At 40.3% G+C, this 18096-nt stretch overlaps 3 protein-coding genes across 4 annotated transcripts in view; 1 reads left to right on the forward strand and 2 right to left on the reverse strand.

The window, feature by feature from the left end:
• Positions 1–9236, reverse strand: part of agap1 (ArfGAP with GTPase domain, ankyrin repeat and PH domain 1) — a 137018-nt gene extending 127782 nt beyond the window's left edge. For both annotated transcript variants that reach the window (XM_043241591.1, XM_043241590.1), the window contains exon 1: positions 8083–9236. In XM_043241591.1, coding sequence (XP_043097526.1) covers positions 8083–8245 — 163 coding nt within the window. In that variant the 5' untranslated portion in view covers positions 8246–9236. The remainder of the gene's footprint in view (positions 1–8082) is intronic.
• A 1076-nt stretch (positions 9237–10312) lies between these two features.
• Positions 10313–12173, reverse strand: faimb (Fas apoptotic inhibitory molecule b). The gene is made up of 4 exons (XM_043241867.1): positions 11741–12173; positions 11197–11425; positions 10924–10973; positions 10313–10716 (listed from the first exon to the last, which is right to left on the reverse strand). The coding sequence occupies exons 1-4, from the start codon at positions 11852–11854 to the stop codon at positions 10567–10569; spliced, it is 543 nt and encodes a 180-aa protein (XP_043097802.1). The 5' UTR covers positions 11855–12173; the 3' UTR covers positions 10313–10566.
• A 339-nt stretch (positions 12174–12512) lies between these two features.
• Positions 12513–17957, forward strand: ccdc80l1 (coiled-coil domain containing 80 like 1). The gene is made up of 7 exons (XM_043241860.1): positions 12513–14643; positions 15213–15369; positions 15462–15598; positions 15721–15872; positions 15966–16069; positions 17277–17360; positions 17445–17957. The coding sequence occupies exons 1-7, from the start codon at positions 12958–12960 to the stop codon at positions 17729–17731; spliced, it is 2607 nt and encodes an 868-aa protein (XP_043097795.1). The 5' UTR covers positions 12513–12957; the 3' UTR covers positions 17732–17957.
• The last annotated feature ends 139 nt before the right edge of the window (positions 17958–18096 follow it).

Here is an 18096-nt window from a genome sequence, read left to right on the forward strand (position 1 = left end):
AGAACATACATTTAATTTAATCATTTATTCATTTCACAATTCTTATCAATCTTCATGAGTTTCATTGCCAGATTTTTTTTTGTTTTTTTTTAAGAAGTCTCTTTAAAGGGCTTCTCAAAAGTAATTTTGCATCAAACTGCCAGGCAAAAGCAAAGAAAACTTATTTTAATGAATAAAAATTCACCTGAAGAACATCAGAATTAACTGACAAGGTCTAAAAAGCGGTCAGTTCAGCAAGTTGAAAAATACCGCATTTAGTAAAAACACACAGAAGAGTCGTTTGCAAAACTGAATTCTTCAAACTGTATACTGTATTGATAAATATAATGCATCCTTACGTTACCTAAAAATTCAGCCATTTAAAAAACATCGATTGCAAAATGGTAGTATATAACGTAGACGGCTTTATTAGGGTCACTTCCTTTACGGTCATGGGGGATTCTGACTGCAGTGGTGTCTGTTTGCAGCTGTCCCAACATCCCTGATGACACGCTCGCCCACAAAACACTGCACCACATCGACACCGCCAGATCTAAATCTCTGACTTGCAAATGAGGTCATGTCAAAACAACACGTGAATGACATCTGGGAAAGAAACTGCCATTTGCAACCGTTTAAGCCCAATAAAAAGGAAGAGGACAAGGGGACCGAGCAATTGCGTCGGCATATGAGGTCATCTAACAGGTAGATCACATGGTGCGGCGTTACAAAGAGAACACGGCTTTGGCTGTCTGGGTGAGCTGCTCTTCTGACAAGAGATACAAACCCAACCCAACAGCGGAGTGCGCAAGTATGCAGAGGACAAAATGACAACAAAGCCCTGTGTCTCTAGAGGCATTACATCACCAGCGTCCCCATATTAGATTCATTGCGACGGTCTGGTATTTCCTCAATGATGATCTTCAGGAGACATTAGTGACAAGGTTTCAAAGAGCCTCCGCTTCTCTAAACAACATCAAGTGCAACCTAGATCTCAAACATCAATGCAACTCGGCAAACATTCATTGCATTTTTGATACACAGGAGCAAATCTGCAAAACATTCTTGATGGTTGAGATGATGTCTAAGGGCGTGTTCACACCGGGAAAGTCCGCTAGTTCACTTGCTTTCACGCTGCCTCTTTAACAAGTGCACTAGAAATGGTTAATAAAACCGCACGTGTGCTAAGGTCATCCATTCATTGGACAGAAATGATTCGGTAGGGGAAAACAGGAAGTGCAAAAACATGCTAATCAGATATTACGCAGAACAATTTTTATTCTTTTACTGGTGTTATCAGATACTAAACGCAATATGTAGAAACGTATGACCATCAATGTCACACAATGTCTATAGATATAAAATACTTTAAGCATATCACATTATTAGTTTAAACATTTAACTTGGATAAATGTGTGCTATTAGGAGCATAACCAGCGGTTTGTGCAGAGAGCGGAAGCAAGCGCGCTTCAGGACAACTGAAATATGGCAGAATTGTTGCTTATAAAAGTATAGAAGTAAAGAATAAAACACAGCTGGGAACTGTAAAGGGTCCATTTTTATTTGTGTGCACAAAATAGGATGTGCTCGTTCTTGAACAGGACCAAAACTCTGTGATTTCCTCACAGACATGATGAATATCTATAGAAAACTTTGAATTACTACAAAACAAAATAACATCCAAAACGAATTCATTATGTTATCTGTATTACAGTTAAAAACTACTAGATTTAAGCTATCGAAACACGCACCAGAATTTGATTTCTGTAGTCGCACCTGCCCAAAAGGTCCACACCAAAGAGTTAGTTTCAAACCAAACAAGGATATAAACCTGCTAACAAATTACCAAGTTTAATCTTAATAAAATCAACACATTTTATTTGTTAAATACTGTTAAAAACTGCTTGTATTATAGTGCAAATTTCAAGTAAAACGTTTTGGTTTCTTAAGAAAATCTATTTTTACATCAAGTAAAAACCTTTTTTTCAAATGTCATTAAGTTAACGATTCCTAAACATGGTTGCTATTTTGAGGAGTTGCGCCACATGACGTGATAAAGTGAAATAATATTTTTACGTGCAGCCATCAAAACCTGCAGGAGTCGTATCTACTACATAACTTAATGTTTTAGATCTTTTTCACAGCTGCACAACATCATTTTGCTACAGAAGATACAATTTCTTCAAATATTATATAGTAAAGCTATTTTTGGTATATAGCGAAATGGTTTTGTAAGCTATACTAATAAAAGATGACTATTATTTTAATTTTCACACTACTACTTTCATACTATTTTATGTATTTCTGACCAAATGAATACAGCCACAAGCAATGAGCGTCAGGTCACGACACAATAATTCTGATCATGAGTTGCATGGAGTAGAGCGATCTATAACAAATACACAATTGACATAATTTTCACTTTGTCTGCAGCAAGGTGGAACTAAAATTTGGTGATCAGCATAACCACATGGTAAGTTAAAAACAAGAGGAACCAAGTGACTTCCATTTAGATGGCCTGCCAATGGATTTCCCCACCAAACTGGATGAACAGGTGGATCCTCCCCCATCTAGTAAGAATACATCACTTTCAAACAATCCAACACAAGTGACTCTTTTTATCAAAAAAACGTCGTAATACCCGACACTTCCTTCAGTGTCAAATGTCCTCTGAGAACTAGGTTAGTCTTTATGAGTAGGATGGGCTAAAAGAGTTTCCCATTACTGCTCAAACCGCCACAGAGTGACGGGGGACAATATTTTTCACTTCCAGTTTCACAAGGATAAAGACATAACAACTTGAGCGTTGCCTTGATGTCACAGCAGAAAAGATTGTTGCCCATTTCTCAGTAATGCGTTTCTGGATAGCGCAGCAAATGACGAGGGAGTTACTCATTACATGTAACAACACTGGAAGATCTTTTCATTTAACCTGTCTTTTAAGTTCCCACATCTTGATCTTTCCGATTATCTGGCTTCTGGTCTATTATCCGAGAAGAATGCAGCAACAAATGCGAGGCTCAACCAGGAATGAGACAACAATTCTGAATCACACAACACATTTTTCAGAGGCCACAGGTGCACAGGTCTGCTGAAAGGATGACAATGTGGAGAGATAAAAGCAGTAAGAGAGAGACGAGGGTGTTGTTTTCGCTTTAGACTGGAAAGAACAAATCGCTATTCAGCTGAGAACTTTTGCTCGCTCGCCACCCACACTGAGAAAGAGAATGATAAACCGAGGGAGTGAGAGGGAAAGAGATGGAGAGAGAGAGAGAGAGAGCGATCTCGACTGGAGACTCTTTACAGCTTTGCCTGTGGCAGTGTTTCATCCTTTTCCTTTGAAAGTGACTTAGAAGAGCTCAACTTCCTCTATAGCCTTCTACCACTGCCAAAGAAAAAAAGGCCCTTGGGAATGACCCATCATGCTACTGATGTTTTGTCCCACTCACTAACCCCAAAAGATGTATCTCGGTTCTGAAAGCAAATAAACACCCTGAAACAACATCTCCTACATAAAATTATGTGTGAGCCAGTGAAGGTTAAGCCCTTAAAACACACACACACACACGCTAAATACACTATAAGCAAAATTAAAGAACTCATCTTTGCAAACAAAATAGAGCTCTAAAGTGCTTCATGGCTCCACCACCTCTGACATGGTAATCTTTTTCCATTCATTTCTTCTGTACAATCCGTGGAGATTAGAAGAAAGTAAAAACACGAACACACTGAAAAGCCGATTTATAGCAGAAGCTGTAGTTGTAATTCTAATTGAAAGAGACACTGTTTTGTCACGCTTAAAACACGGTAGAACAATATACGCTCCTCAGGCGGTTTGAACTTAAACCTCTATCAAAGAACAAACAAGAACTTTGCCTGGAATATACAGGGGCTTTCGAACTAGAGGAGCTTTTTCACAGTTCCTGAAATTATTGGCGGAAGTGCATTTTTGGAGGAAACTAGGAACGTATTTAGCTGTAGGAAGGAAATGAGCTCCTACTTCAGTGCAGAATCTAGAACAGTTCTATAAAAACGAGCCATGCAGTACGATGACTGGCCAAATGTATCAGTACAGCTCACTTTTGGAGGGTCTTCCACTGGGTACAGTACCACCTCGGCTGAGGTTGTTACCAAAATGTGATGTGTAAACCCTGCTGAACACTGATTGGCCAAAGAAAATCATCACTATTAAACATGCGACACAAGAAACCAGACCTGCTAGATTTAAATCAGCAAAGTCAGCGAAGGATCGATTGCAACGTTTGTACGTAACAGGACTGCACGAAAAATTATAGCTCCTTTGTCATTTTAACTATGATTATTAATTACGATTATCACAATTTACACGAAGTGTTGTTTATTTCAATTGTTTGAAGCAACTGCATGCCGTAGTTTTACATAAACATGAAAAAACTTGATTTTCTATAGCATTACGCATTAAATGTCAATTATATTGATGGATTGGTTTACTATGAATGGTATTATAATATTATACTAAAATAAAAAATAAAACAATGAAAAACCCCTCATTGAAACCTTTAGCAAGAAAAAAAACACATCTTAAGCACAAAGAATAACATTAATGGACATAAGTTTGACCGATTAATTGCCACTTTGAAAGATCACAGCCCTAGCAGCCCTAGCGTGTAACCTTCACATGTAACACAGCATCAATGGTCGTTCCTGCTGCCGGTGCTAATGCTACCAGGAAAACAACCCAAGTGGGAAATTGGTTGTCTAGGACCCATCATGCTGACTAGTTCCTAAAACGTAGTTCGTAGAATTACGTGGTGCAAAAGATCCTCATCAGGGGCTTTAGAAGTGCTGCAACAGCCTTCATCCACAACTAAATAAAAAGCCCCTCAGGGCAGACCCATCATGCTACTGAACATACACGGTTAGAGAATCATAACCCCGAAAGATGGAACATCTTGGTTTTGTGAACAGCAAATAAACACCTCGAAAAAAAAAAACTGCTCCTGGATAAAAACTGTGTGGGAACCAATGAAGGTCAAGCAATCTACAATCTACTTACTCTCATAACTAGAAGAGACAGTTACTGCCCCTAATCTGCCACTTTATTGTTTGTGTTCAGAACCCCACTGAGCCATTTAATACAACTGTACTGGCAGCTTGTTAATCCCTGAACCCAGTCTAGACTTAGCAGGCTCTTCAGCATATGGCCTCTGCATATGTTGCCCCGTTCCTCTCTCCTGGCCTCAGTCTCTATGGCTGTGCTTCAGGGCCTTCTAATTAAATATAAACAGATATATGGTCTCCTTGCAGCCATTTCTCTGGTTAGCGTTCTACTGAACCAAATGTTCAGTGCAATTTAAGCAGAACGCTGACCACAGAGGCTAACAGCTCTAAAAACGCATAAGAGATGGCCAAACTCTTTAATGCATCAGACAGACTGGCCATAAAAGCGGAGTATGACACAGCAGTAGGATGCGAGATGGAATATTAAATACGGACGCTTCTGACAACCGGTGCAGCTCAGTCGCTGTCATACTGCGGGCGACACATGCTCCTCCATGTGCAATTAACAAACTAGATGGGGCTACTGCGACTGCGACTGCGTCTCCTTAATGGCACCCTCCAGACAGATTCGATGGGAGGGGCTGTGGTGCCCGACATCTGCATGATGCTGTGACCTCTCTTTTGGAGGGGGTGCGATGCTTAGCGCAGTTACCTTAGCACAATGACACCGGCCATTACAGCTGCCAGACATTTCATAGCTAAGGAGAGACCTGTCCTGCCTTGCAAAAATGGCCATTATTAGTTGGAGGCTCTTGACAGAATTTTACCAGACACACAATGAGCTCAAAATCAATTTTTATTATGCTATATTTGGGCTGTTTCTGCTACATTTATTGACAAAATAGGCAAACCGGGACCACGGTCAAATATATATTTTATACTTGGACACAGAGTCCTGTCTTGCCATAAAATGTATCCATTTGTTATAATAAATAATTGGTACAACCATTGAAGTGAAATGGCTTGATGCATATATTTTATAACTGACTGAGCATTATCGGTCTAAAAACTCCAAGCAATATGAATTTAGGTCAAAGTTTTCAAAAGTTATATCAAATCCAAAATGAAAAGGAACAAATCGGAATAACAGTATGCCTACACGAAGCCCAGAGCATTTCTCCGACAAATCAATAAGAAATCAAACCAACCTCGTTTACTGTAAACGACTGCGCACATGGTTTCTGAATTTTAGATTTTCCAAAGGTTTTATCCAGCAGACATATACTCACACAAAAAAAATTTTCACGCACAAGCCACACTATTCATTCTTATAAATGTCATGCCCTTTATGCGAGAAACAGGGAGGCTAAAGTGTCGCCCAGATGCGTGTCTCTCTGAGATCACAAACATGCTCTGCATAGAGAGCGATCTGCTTAGGCTCACACCAACCCTTATGTGTCAGCGGGCGTCTTGTGTGAAATTAAGCAAAGTGACTACTGTGCGCACCAATGTAAATGCTGCGCCGGTCTAATATCTGAAGACAGACTCGCTTCTGATCACAGGGCGTGTTAAGTATGGGTTTTCAGCTCAGATTTGCCATCTGTTAAACTGGGAGGTCGGCGAGAAGTTAATGAAAGTGGCTTTAAAAAGTCGACAATTAATCCACAAAATACTTAAACTAAACGCTGATTTTACTGCAAACCCTTTTTTTGGGATATTGAGAACTTCAATTCGTTGTTAGGTAACGCGAATAGTAAAACGCTTTTGTGCAGAAGTCAATCATTTTGTTTTGGCCACAAAAAAAAATAATAAAAATAAAAATCAAGTTCTGCTTTTAGAAGGCCAACATTGACTCCCGGCCACAAAATCCAACGTAACATATTGGCGTCTTTAAATGGATTTTAAGTAACTATACAAAAGACTGTAAAAGATTCACCACGAATCGACTCCACTAAGCAGTAAGAATCAGGAGTTAGACAGGCAGGCCGGGGTCTGTAAAGGGGGTGTGTGTTGGTGGTAGTGACAGGTTTGTCTCCATCATGCGCGTGTCTCAGCAAGTCAAGAACCATTTTAAACGCAGCCTACATTTTACTTTCATTGAAAAGGGGTCAAAGATTCGTGCATCCACTCATCTCTGACGGACACATGTCACTGAGCACACGCAGAGCCGAGGAAAACATTCACTGCAATCTAGTGGAACACCGAGCTAAACCTGCTAAAACAGCCGATAGATATTGTAAATAGCACGTGTGCGTGATTACCAGAATTATATTAAAACAAAGAGACAGAGCTATTAAAACCTCACAGCAGCCCCAACACTCTCCCAAAAGCTTCGTGCAAACCATACATCTAAACCTCAACCTCTAAAAGATTGAGCGAAAGCTGGACTTAACAAATATTTAACGCAGAAAACGGTACGAACCATGTTTAAGAGCAGAAGACGTTTAATTCTTATGAATGACAACGAGGCTGTGATCAGCACAGGCCCGTCAAAGGTGCTGCTTCGCAATTGTTCCTCAAAAGACAACACAGCTATTGTTAGGTTTAGATGTATGGCGCACCTAACAGTTTCACGTAGTGGAAAACCAAACATGGTTCCTGCACGGCAAAAACATGTGGTTTAAAGTTTGACTCAAGCCTCTCGCAATTACACTACGACTAAATTCGAAACCTTGAAGGTCTCAAGGACAAGGAAATGGTTTAAAGAACAAATATAACCAGAGTTTAACTACAACAACCAATAAAACAACAGGGGAAAAAAAAAAAAAAGATTTACTACCTTTCATCTTTAGAAGCCAAAGGTCCAAACTCTTTCTGAGATTCATAAGAGTCATGCTCTCGAGAAAGAGAGAGTACTGATAATCATAATTTGGAGTGTCTCGATTTGTAACGAAATTACTCATTACGTAATATAATCCTAATTATGTGTTTTTGTAAAATGACACTGGGAGTGGACACACATTTTAAAACGCAGGTTTGTCGTCCCGTCCCATCTTCGCCATAGCAACCAGAGCTTCCGCCAAACTCGGCATTGCTCACAAACTAACCTGAACTAAAAGCTAAACGAATAAACGACCGCAGCATTAGAAGGCTCTCTGAAGGCTCTCTGCGGGCTGCCCTCACCTTCAATGGCAATGACGTGCTCTCGGATCTGATTCTGCAGCAGAGGATCCTCCACGCGCTCCAGCAGCTCGTAGATCGAGTAGATGTTCGGATGGACGGACTCGAACCTCTGAATCTCAGCTCTGATCGCGGCCGAGTTCGCCAGGTGTTGCTGATAATTCATGTCTGCAACGCGATCTCCTCCGGTGGAACCCGATAGGCAATTATCTAAAGAGTGTTTGCAGATGATTTAGGGACACCGATACGCTGTAAACACAGGAGGGAGATCAGATGTCCACATGAGGTCCGCGATCGGCTCCGAAGGTTTCGTTCGAAACAAACAAACAAACAAAAAAACGTTCCCAAATGTACGGACGAGATCGCAGACGTCAGAACAACTTGTGAAAATGTTTAAGCGCGAAATCAAACTAACATCCAGCGGCGGCTTTGATATCAGCGCGTGTGATATTTGAGTGTGTGTGTGTATTACAACAGAAGTCCAGACGCTGAAGGGAGATCTGCAGCTGTCCGGATCTGAAATCCCAGGACGCAGTCATATGCCCCATATCCTCATAAATACAGCACGAAAACACAGAAGCTCCCCTAAATCGCCACGCATCGTCACTACGGACTATAACAGGCAACAGCAGGCCATCTCGGGTCTACAGTCCGAGGCGAGAAGAGTCCACATGGTCGCCTCCGGCTGTGTGCTTCAGACACACTGCCCAGTTTCAGCGGCAAAAAGGGCCGAGTCGAAGATTAGTCATTCAAATACAAACTCGCCGAGAAACTAGTTCGCGCAAACGAGCTGGACACGGTACGTGTGCTGTGTTCCAGGCACAGTCAAGTCGCTCTCCGCTGTTGTTCACTTCGGCTCATGCTGACATTACAGCCGCTGAACTACTTTCTGCGGTCGCGATGCAAAACCACAAAAACCGCTGATGTGCGTCAACCTCAAAGAGACGACGCCGCCGGGGAGCTTTTCGGCTATCGATCTTGTTTTATCCGCAAAGATGGGTGCATTCCCTTTCCTCCCGCACTGAGGTCCGTCCCGTCTGTATCCTCTCAAACATCATTGCGCCTGCTCCTTCCTTTGGACGTTTCCTACTGGAAAAACGTCGGAGCTTAGGAGCCGTCGTCCAGGTCGTAGCTGCGCTAGTTCTTGCGCAGTCTGTTGTTATTAAAACGCATACAGGTCGCCACACGCTGGATGGGGGCGCTGTAGGGCGCACTTATCTTACTTTGAACACATGGTGTCCGATTAGTGGGCCCCGTGGAAACCTTTGGAATGAATTGCTGATTTTAAGTCTTATGATAACGTGGGCGTGAGCTAACCCGTGTATCAAATAAAGGTTAAACATATGCGAAATACAAGTTTTACTGGTGAAGTGACAAGCAGGCTAAGGTGGAGCATTTTATTTTCTTGCACACATTCACATGTGTATACATACACACACACACACACATACATATATATATATATATATATATATATATATATATATATATATATATATATATATATATATATATATATATATATATATATATATATATATATATATATATTTTTTTTTTTTTTTTTAATTCCAAACAGTATTTTACATACAACAGCTTATTTTGTATAAAACACAAAACTTGTTCACACTTCATATATGCTACCCTATACCATAAAGCTAATGTATAATGTAATAAAACTAAAAGTGTAAATTTTCTAAATAAATAGCTTTTCATTGATGTATGGTTCACTAGGATATGACCATATTTGGCTATAGTAGTATTTGAAAATTTGTAATCTGAGAGTGCAAAACAAAAAAAACTGAGAAACTCATCTTTAAAGTCATCTAAATAAAGTCCTTAGCAATGCACATTACAAAAAAAAAGATGTATTTACAGTAGGAAAATGTCCAAATATCTTAATGCAATGTGATCTTTACTTAATATCCTAATTATTTTTCTCATAAAAGACACATACATCGCTGGCTATTGCTACGAATATATCTGGTTGATATATGACTTATCGTGTGACTGGTTTTGAGGTCCAGGGTCACATATGTGCGCCTCAGATTGTCTATTCTATTTAAAATTGCGTTTTGAAAATTTTGTTTAATCATTTAATAACTGGTGACAGACAAAGCAGAAGACGCTGACATAAAGGTAAAAGTCTAGGCATGTTACCACAAGGTTCTAAATTTAGCCTTTCGAAATAAAAAAATAATTTTAACTCCACACATCCGAAACATTTCTGTGTCAACGCATCCATTTATTAACAAACAGACACTTTGATATTCAGCATAATGCAACATCATAAACACCGATAGCCAAGCAATTCATTAAACATGTTTTTGAGGTGCTTTAACATCCATGCAACAAATGAATGAACAAAATAACATCACACTGGATCCACTGGAGAAAAAAAACTAGTTCAGTGCCATCTGTATCTAATTCTGATAAACTAGACTGTTGCTAAATGTCTTGCACAGCTGAATTCCATTAGCCTCCGTTTTACTCAATGGCCTCTTCTATCCTGATCCCATCCACCAGCAGGGAATGGACTATTCCGTTTCGTTTCCTTCCACTGCTTGTTGCTTTAATGCAGCATTCGTGGTTCTCCACGGCGAAGTGTGTCTCGCTTCCATTCTCTGTAAACTCCCCCTGCCCAAGGAAATCAACACAAACACAGGCCTATAACTAAACAAGCACCGGTCGTGGGAAAGACGTGATACGAAGAAGATGGTGTTAAGTTCTTCCACGGTGCTCACACAAATACACCATTAGCCGACTTGACTCAGACTTAAATAAACAATGGACCAACGTGGATCTTTCATACACCCACAGCCATGCAGTATTAAAATAACTTACCGTCGTCTCCAGCTTCCGTCCGTTGCACCATACATCCATGGTGTCTTTCTCTAGTCAAACAGAAATAAGAACAGTAGTTTGCTAGTAGTGTTTTACAGTTTAAAGTCTGTGTAATTTAGTCAAGACGTTTTCACATATTTTTGATGCCCCAGACCTGATGAGAGAACATATATAAATTTATTCTATAAGTTCACTTTTACAAGGTTTTCTGCTGACCCTGGACCTGGACGCTAAAGTACATCATAGATTGAGCTGGATGTTGGTGTGTCTTACCTAGAACGATCCTGTAATCGGCAGCACCCAGTTTCAGCACCCATGTTTTGGACATTTTTGATCGGTTTTCCAAAAAAGTCTGGAGATTTTTTCCATTGATTTCCAGTGTGTACTCATAGGAAAACCCAGTGATTGCCTCGATAGAGATGGTCGCTTTTGTATCTGTGCTCCCAACAGGGAACGTTTCTTTGCCCACCAGTTTAAACATCCAGTCCCTCCTCAGCACCTCCTTCAAAAGTGAATGAGACTTTGTTAATTATTTAGCATTATCTTATTCATATAACATCTGCTCTCTACGTCACATATCATTTTAATTCTAATAACATAACATACATATTGCACCTTATCTTATTATCATTACCTTAATGTAAAATTCAATAATAATAATAATAATGCAGACTTGAAATATGAAACTTTGTATGTGAAATAGGCATACACACCGTGTTTATAAAAATATAAGACAGCTATTTAATCTAATCTAACATAAGTGCAATAGGATACCTAGGCTTAGATTTTAATCTGGAACATACTGACTGCTTCTCACCTTCCCATTAATGTAAATGACCCTTTTCCCTGTCGTTGTCCCATGTTCAAACTCAATTCGGTAAAGCCCATCACACAGGGACACGTCCCAGGCTCCCACAATGTCTCCGGACATGCTGTATTAAGAGCCACACCAACCGCTCTATACTATTTTTAATTCTATGTAATGTTTGAGCTTCCGCTTGATCATAGCAGCGGTCCACATTATGCCGGACTGCTGATTAAATCTCTATATTATTGCGTCTGCCATCTTATGCTCGATCAGCAACGAGTGCATTAGCGTAAGAGGCTTAACTCATCAAGGCAGAGGAGAGTGTCCGAGGAGACAGTTATTTTCACTGCGATTGCTTTTAAATAGACATTAGGTCTAGGAGTAAAAATCCTCAAATCTGTTTTTCACTCGTTAAAAAGCGCGGATGTTTTCGATGCCAATAGATGGCAGTCTTCTCTCTCTCTCTCGCCCTTTAAATTAATTAATTAAATAAATAAATAAATACAGATTTATTTTAACCTGAAACAGAAAACCGATGATGCAAAAACGCATGGTTATGTAGGTTTTGCGTTAAATAAACGTATTTTTTTATACTAAATATAAAAATGAAATACGTGCAAGACTGTTTAATGCAACGTTAAAGCTGTGCAAAGATTGTGTGGCATATGTATGTAACATATTAGCGAGTCACGCTATTATCATATCAAAAGCGAGTGGGCGTGGTCAGAGCGGCTGTGAGCCCCGCTTGTTCAGAAGCTCTTCCAGATTTCAGAGAGTTGAGCAGCACTGAGACGATGATCGTGAGTGACTTCACACCGTTGTTTAAAGGATACTAACTGAAAAAAGTGTTGTGGAGTTTTGCTTGTTTTTACTGGAAAGTACTGGACGTAACTGAATATTATAATGAGGGAATTTATACGGAATAATGCATTTCCCTCAGGCATTTGACAAACTCATTCGCTTTGGATTATGACATTATTTTTTTTTTCTACGAAGACGAGTTGGAATTACTGTTAGTCGTTTCTTCACAGGCGTTTTATTAAGTATTGTTCCGTCTTTGTTAACTATTAGTAATTTTTTATCCGTTTGCTTGTCACTGTTGATAGTTTGCGACTCGCTGCTGTTACGCAAAAAATTACGCAAAAACCATCTGCGAACCTACTCGCCTATCCAATGTCATAATTCTGGAGCGATTTGTATTCATATGCAGTAGCGGTATAATTGCGATGAAAAATCTTCAGGTACATGTCATTCTGTTGACTCTGACGTGGGTTCAGGCGTCTGACTTGAAGCCTTCAGTGGTCCTGAATTACACAGGGGCAGAAGAAGACACTTCTGTCAAAAAGTACGCAAATGATAAACAATCATACAGAAGATCTGCAGGGTTGTCCACTTCCAGGAACACAGATGCACTCAGGAAGCCTCAGAATGATCAGAACGTGTCCTCGCGACCCCCAGCCAGGAGGCTCCAGAAAGGACAAAGACCAGTTCCACACAGGAAACCCAGCGTAACTGACAGCAGTCCTACTCAAGAAGCTAATCTTCAATCTGCTCCACTGGGCGCCTCTAGCTCCATTAACGTCCTGGCTGGCTTTGCAGGTAAAAACCGCGTGTTGGTCATTTCGGCTCCCAACGACTCCGATGGCTATTACAGGTTAATGATGAGCTTGCTCAAGCCTGACGTTTACTGCGAGATGGCGGACAGACACATGCAGCAGATCGTGATGTTTCACGAAAAGGGGAAGATGGGAGGCAAGGTGAGGCGAGTTAGCAATCAGGGATCTCTGGTGGAGGAACCGCTGGATCCAGCCTTGGTGCCGAGGCTGATGGGCTTCCTGAAGTTGGAAGATGGTAAGTTTGGAATGGTGCTTCTAAGAAAAACCCTTCAGGTTGAGGAAAGATACCCATACCCTGTTCAGCTGGAGGCAATTTACGAAGCCGTAGACCAGGCACCGATGCGTAGACTGGAAAAGGCCAGGCAAAAGGGCTTTGTGCAAAAGTGCAAGACCGCTGGCGTTGAGGGCCAGGTGGTGCAGTCTGGTGGCTCGAATGCCGTTGGTTTGCAACCACAGGTGAACATGGCGGAAAACACAAGGCGACACAAGGTAAAAGCGGTCCCTCAGCCCACTCAGGCACAAATATCAACTACCATCAGTACAACTACAATAACTACAACCACAAAACGTACAACGACTACCTTGAAAACCACAACCTCAAAACCTCCAACTACAACTACTATAACAACCTCAGCACCCACCACCACAATTTTACCCTCAACAACAACTACTACTATTACTACAAATATACCAACCACGGTGGAGCGAATGAATCCACACACAACCATACCCTGGCAGACATCTGTTCCCAATATCTCTGAACGTGCCTACCGCCCCTCACCACGAAACCGTCTGAGAGACGCAACTACTCATCTCTCTGTTACCTCAAACTTCTACAAACAACGTAAAGAAAAATTCCTAGACCACGCGCAAAAGGTTTCAACGGTTTCAGGCAGCCTCGCCAACACAACCGTCTATGCGAAGCCCAAGGACAAACTGCCTGTGGTGAAACACGGATGGAGTAAAAAGCTTAGTCAGCACAGCGGAGAACGTGACACGCAGAGGCCCGCTGCTAATAAAACAGGGACAGGACTTATGACCACCCAAAAGGGAAAAACTAAACCTGACAGCGCCGACAGGAGGAGGAAGATGGATAGACCTCAGAAGCCTTTAAAGAAGATACCCGAAGGGAAAAAAGACTCAAAAGTGACCAAGGAGACCAATGTCAGTGTTCAAAACAAAAAGGCACAAAAGCCAGATGTCTTTGAAGAAAGCGCTGTTGTGGATCAGGCAGCGAATCCCAGGAAAACGTTAGAAACTTTTTTGAGTTATTTTCAGAGAAGACGGCGACTCATGGTATGTATCGCATCAGTGAGACGCATGAAAAAGTAATATAGAGATAGCTCTGGGTTCAACAAGGACTTTACCATGCCCAATAGATAAGTACTATAGCTATATACACATTACATAAATTGTTTTCTAAGACAGTTGCAGACATGGAATTCTATTAAGAAATGTGTAGGACTTTTATCTATCCCTGCAAAAAATAACATTAGATGGAAAAATATCTGTAATGTAACTTCAAATAGTACATGTAAAAATGATATTAATGACAAATTTGACATATTAAATAAAAAAAATTGAAAGAAATGTAAACTTATCCAATTATAGAACCCCTGTAAATATTCTGCATGTAGGATTCCATTAAGAACCTTCAACTTCTATAGTGTAAAAAAGTTCACTAAAAAGGAAAACAAAAATGCGAAACCCTTTTTTGAACGTTTATTTTCCGAAGCAGTGATATACATGTAAGGCTTCAAATTGCATTATTGCTCATTTAAAAATTATATAAAAAATGTTCGGTTTGTAAAAGCACTTTAAAACTGTTTAGTGTCTGTTAATCTTCTCGTTTTTAATATCTGCAGATAATAACTGCTCCAGATGAGCAGAATCATATGTACGGTGAACAGAGGGACGAGTACCTGGAGCAGGTTTGTGATATGGCCCTGCGAAAAATTTCCATCATCAGCATCTTTGGGACCCTCACAAACAGTACAATGAAGATTGAACATTACCAGACAGGTCGGTGCTGCTTACTGCGTTTGTTTGCAACATGTCCTATAAAAAATGTGTTCATTTAGACCATTATTATTATTATTATTGTCGTGTAACAGAACAGGATAAGCCCTTGCGGGGCCTGCCGGACAGTGACCTCATCAACCAGGACCTCATCACAGCATTTCGGAAGCATTTTGGGATGATTTATAATGATTTCAACATGGTGTTGACTGATTTTGACGTGAAAGTCAAGGTGTGTAGTAAAAAAAAAAAAATTCAGTGTATATGAGACAATGTAAATATAATCAGAATGAAAACGTAATCATTTCTGACCTAATTTTATACCATGAAATTATGCATTCCTTGTTTCCACAGCAACGATATGAAGTGCCCATTGTCATGAAAGCGGTGTTTGACTACATCGACACACTGTCAACCCGCATTAAAGAAATAGAACAGCAGAGGGAACTGGCAGTTATGTGCAAGAAAGAAGATAAATCAAGATCCCTCGAGGACTTCCTATCTAGGTTTGAAATTACAGTTAATATATATATATATATAATGCATTAACATAAAGAATTTGCTCATCCAAATGCCTTTTCATTCAAATATCTCTCAAGATTCCGTTGGAGGCGGAGACTGTTTGTAATATCCACCCCTACTGATGAAGAATGGGCCTATCAGCAACAACTTTACACCATTAACAGCCAAGCCTGCAATCTGGGTGAGATCATTTGTGTAGCAGTGCTATTTAAGAACATCTTCCATCTTCTACATACTTCCAACAAACACGTGCTTTTAAATGTAAACATACTACTAGTGCTATTTACCTTAGACGAATCCAAAAGAACGAGACAAAGAGAAACGTTTAATTGAAATATTTACCTGACATGCTAAATACACTATAAAACCAAATATGCAGGATTTCTTTTCTGCATTAAACATAATGTCCATTAAAAGTTGTTTCAGTCAGTGGAGTCACATTGGGTTCCTAAACGGACTGAATTGTTCGCAGTATCAGAAGTTGCATAAAACCAGCCCATCTGAATACGTACTAGACTGAGAAATTGCAGGAAAGTTGAGATTATATGGCAGTCAAATGATTAATATGAGGACTATGCTATGAAATATATACAGAAAGCTCTAAGAGCTTCGCTGTATCAACACCATTCTCCATTGTTTATGGAACTTGGGGAAAATAGACATGTTTTTGTTCTCTGAAATTCCATTTATAAAAATTTTTGGGGTCCATTCCAGTGAACACCCTATGAAATAATGTCAATAGCTGTCATTTTTATGGACATTCCAATCAAAACGGCATGATTTAACAAAACTAGCGCTAAGTGCAATATACCCTGGATGTCTGACCTTCAGAAAAAAAACCCCAAAAAAACTAACGTTAAAAAACTATTTTCACATTTTGGTCAGAGTCAGATTCTCCAGAGATCTTCCTGCTCATAGACATGCACACATGTTATTGGTAGTTCTTTTAATCTGATCCAGCTCTCATCTGCACGAGAGCCCTCAATCACAAATGCCTCTGAGGAACGGCACCAATAAAAATAGGATGACGCAGTCCTTTTATAGCTCTTTTGTTGGCTATTTTGGAGGTAGGAACATTGTTAAGAATCTTACTCTACATTCTTTAAAGTCCACGAGGACCTGTGGATGTTTGGGTCCTGCATAGCGATCCAACAGAGACCACTTCCTCCCTGGGGTTTGACAGCTTGATTGATGCCCTCATAAAAGAAGGCCTGTTTTAGAACAAAAAACAACAACGGACATCTTTAATGTAGATCACATGCATGTTTCAGAGAACCTCTCATGTATATAGGATGAGTCATCGTTGGAAATGGCAGAGTCATTTTTTTTTACATCCGTTAATCTTTCTAGGCAGCAATGAATTTTCCTAAATTGTTTTTAATTCGCAGGTCTGCGTCATATATCTCTATTGAAACTGGTTGGAAAAACGCTGGACGACATGAGCGGAGTCCTGGAGCTTTATCCCATAAACGGTGAGATTGTTTTGCATTGAGCAAAACTCTTTTATGGTCCCTGCACTTCGTTTGTTGCTGGAAACTGTGGGCTTTGCATTGCAGGAAGTGCATCGGTGGACCGTGAGGACCTGTCTGCCTCGCTGGTGCAGGACGTTAGGAACTACTTCCAGATCAGCCAAGAGTACTTCTCCATGCTGCTTGTCGGGAAAGACGGCAATGTGAAATCCTGGTATCCCTCCCCTATGTGGTCCATGTCAATCATTTACGAGCTGATCGACTCCATGCAGCTTCGCAGGCAGGAGATGGCCATCCAGCAGTCTCTGGGCATGCGCTGCCCCGACGATGACTACAGTCATCATGAGGGCTATCACCGTGGTTACGGATATTAAGAACAGAAGGGAATGTCTCAGAGCCTGTGCACTCTCTACTAGGAAAAGCAGGAATAGTTTCAAATGTGTTCGTACTAACTACGGCTTTATTTTTCTGTTGTAGCTGATGTTTAGATTGGCTCTTGATGATTGCAAATCGCTGTTGATGATTTTGATGACTTTTTATAATTGCATGCGGGTTATTAGGCTGTGCGTTTACGAATGAACTAATAAACTTTGAATTCCAATAAAGGGAAAATAAAAAACTAAAGTGATTTGTTAATGTTTGTATTTTTGCTTTTCAGTGAATCCGAGAGATGCAAAAACTTACATTAGACTGAAGTCCTAAGACGTTTTGTATTTTGGGAACTCGGCTGTTTTAGACG

The sequence above is a fragment of the Puntigrus tetrazona genome, chromosome 6, assembly GCF_018831695.1.
Source record: "Puntigrus tetrazona isolate hp1 chromosome 6, ASM1883169v1, whole genome shotgun sequence".
Lineage (NCBI taxonomy): Eukaryota > Metazoa > Chordata > Actinopteri > Cypriniformes > Cyprinidae > Puntigrus > Puntigrus tetrazona.

What these genes read in the sequence shown, in the direction of transcription:
- faimb (XM_043241867.1), bottom strand. Translation starts at nt 11,854, where the DNA reads ATGTCCGGAGACATTGTGGGAGCCTGGGACGTGTCCCTGTGTGATGGG. An exon ending in TCATTTACATTAATGGGAAG is followed by an intron (nt 11,426 to 11,740) that starts GTGAGAAGCAGT and finishes TCACTTTTGAAG; the next exon opens with GAGGTGCTGAGGAGGGACTG. An exon ending in GACGGAAGCTGGAGACGACG is followed by an intron (nt 10,717 to 10,923) that starts GTAAGTTATTTT and finishes TTCCTTGGGCAG; the next exon opens with GGGGAGTTTACAGAGAATGG.
- ccdc80l1 (XM_043241860.1), top strand. Translation starts at nt 12,958, where the DNA reads ATGAAAAATCTTCAGGTACATGTCATTCTGTTGACTCTGACGTGGGTT. An exon ending in ATTTTGACGTGAAAGTCAAG is followed by an intron (nt 15,599 to 15,720) that starts GTGTGTAGTAAA and finishes TTGTTTCCACAG; the next exon opens with CAACGATATGAAGTGCCCAT. An exon ending in CAGCCAAGCCTGCAATCTGG is followed by an intron (nt 16,070 to 17,276) that starts GTGAGATCATTT and finishes TTTAATTCGCAG; the next exon opens with GTCTGCGTCATATATCTCTA.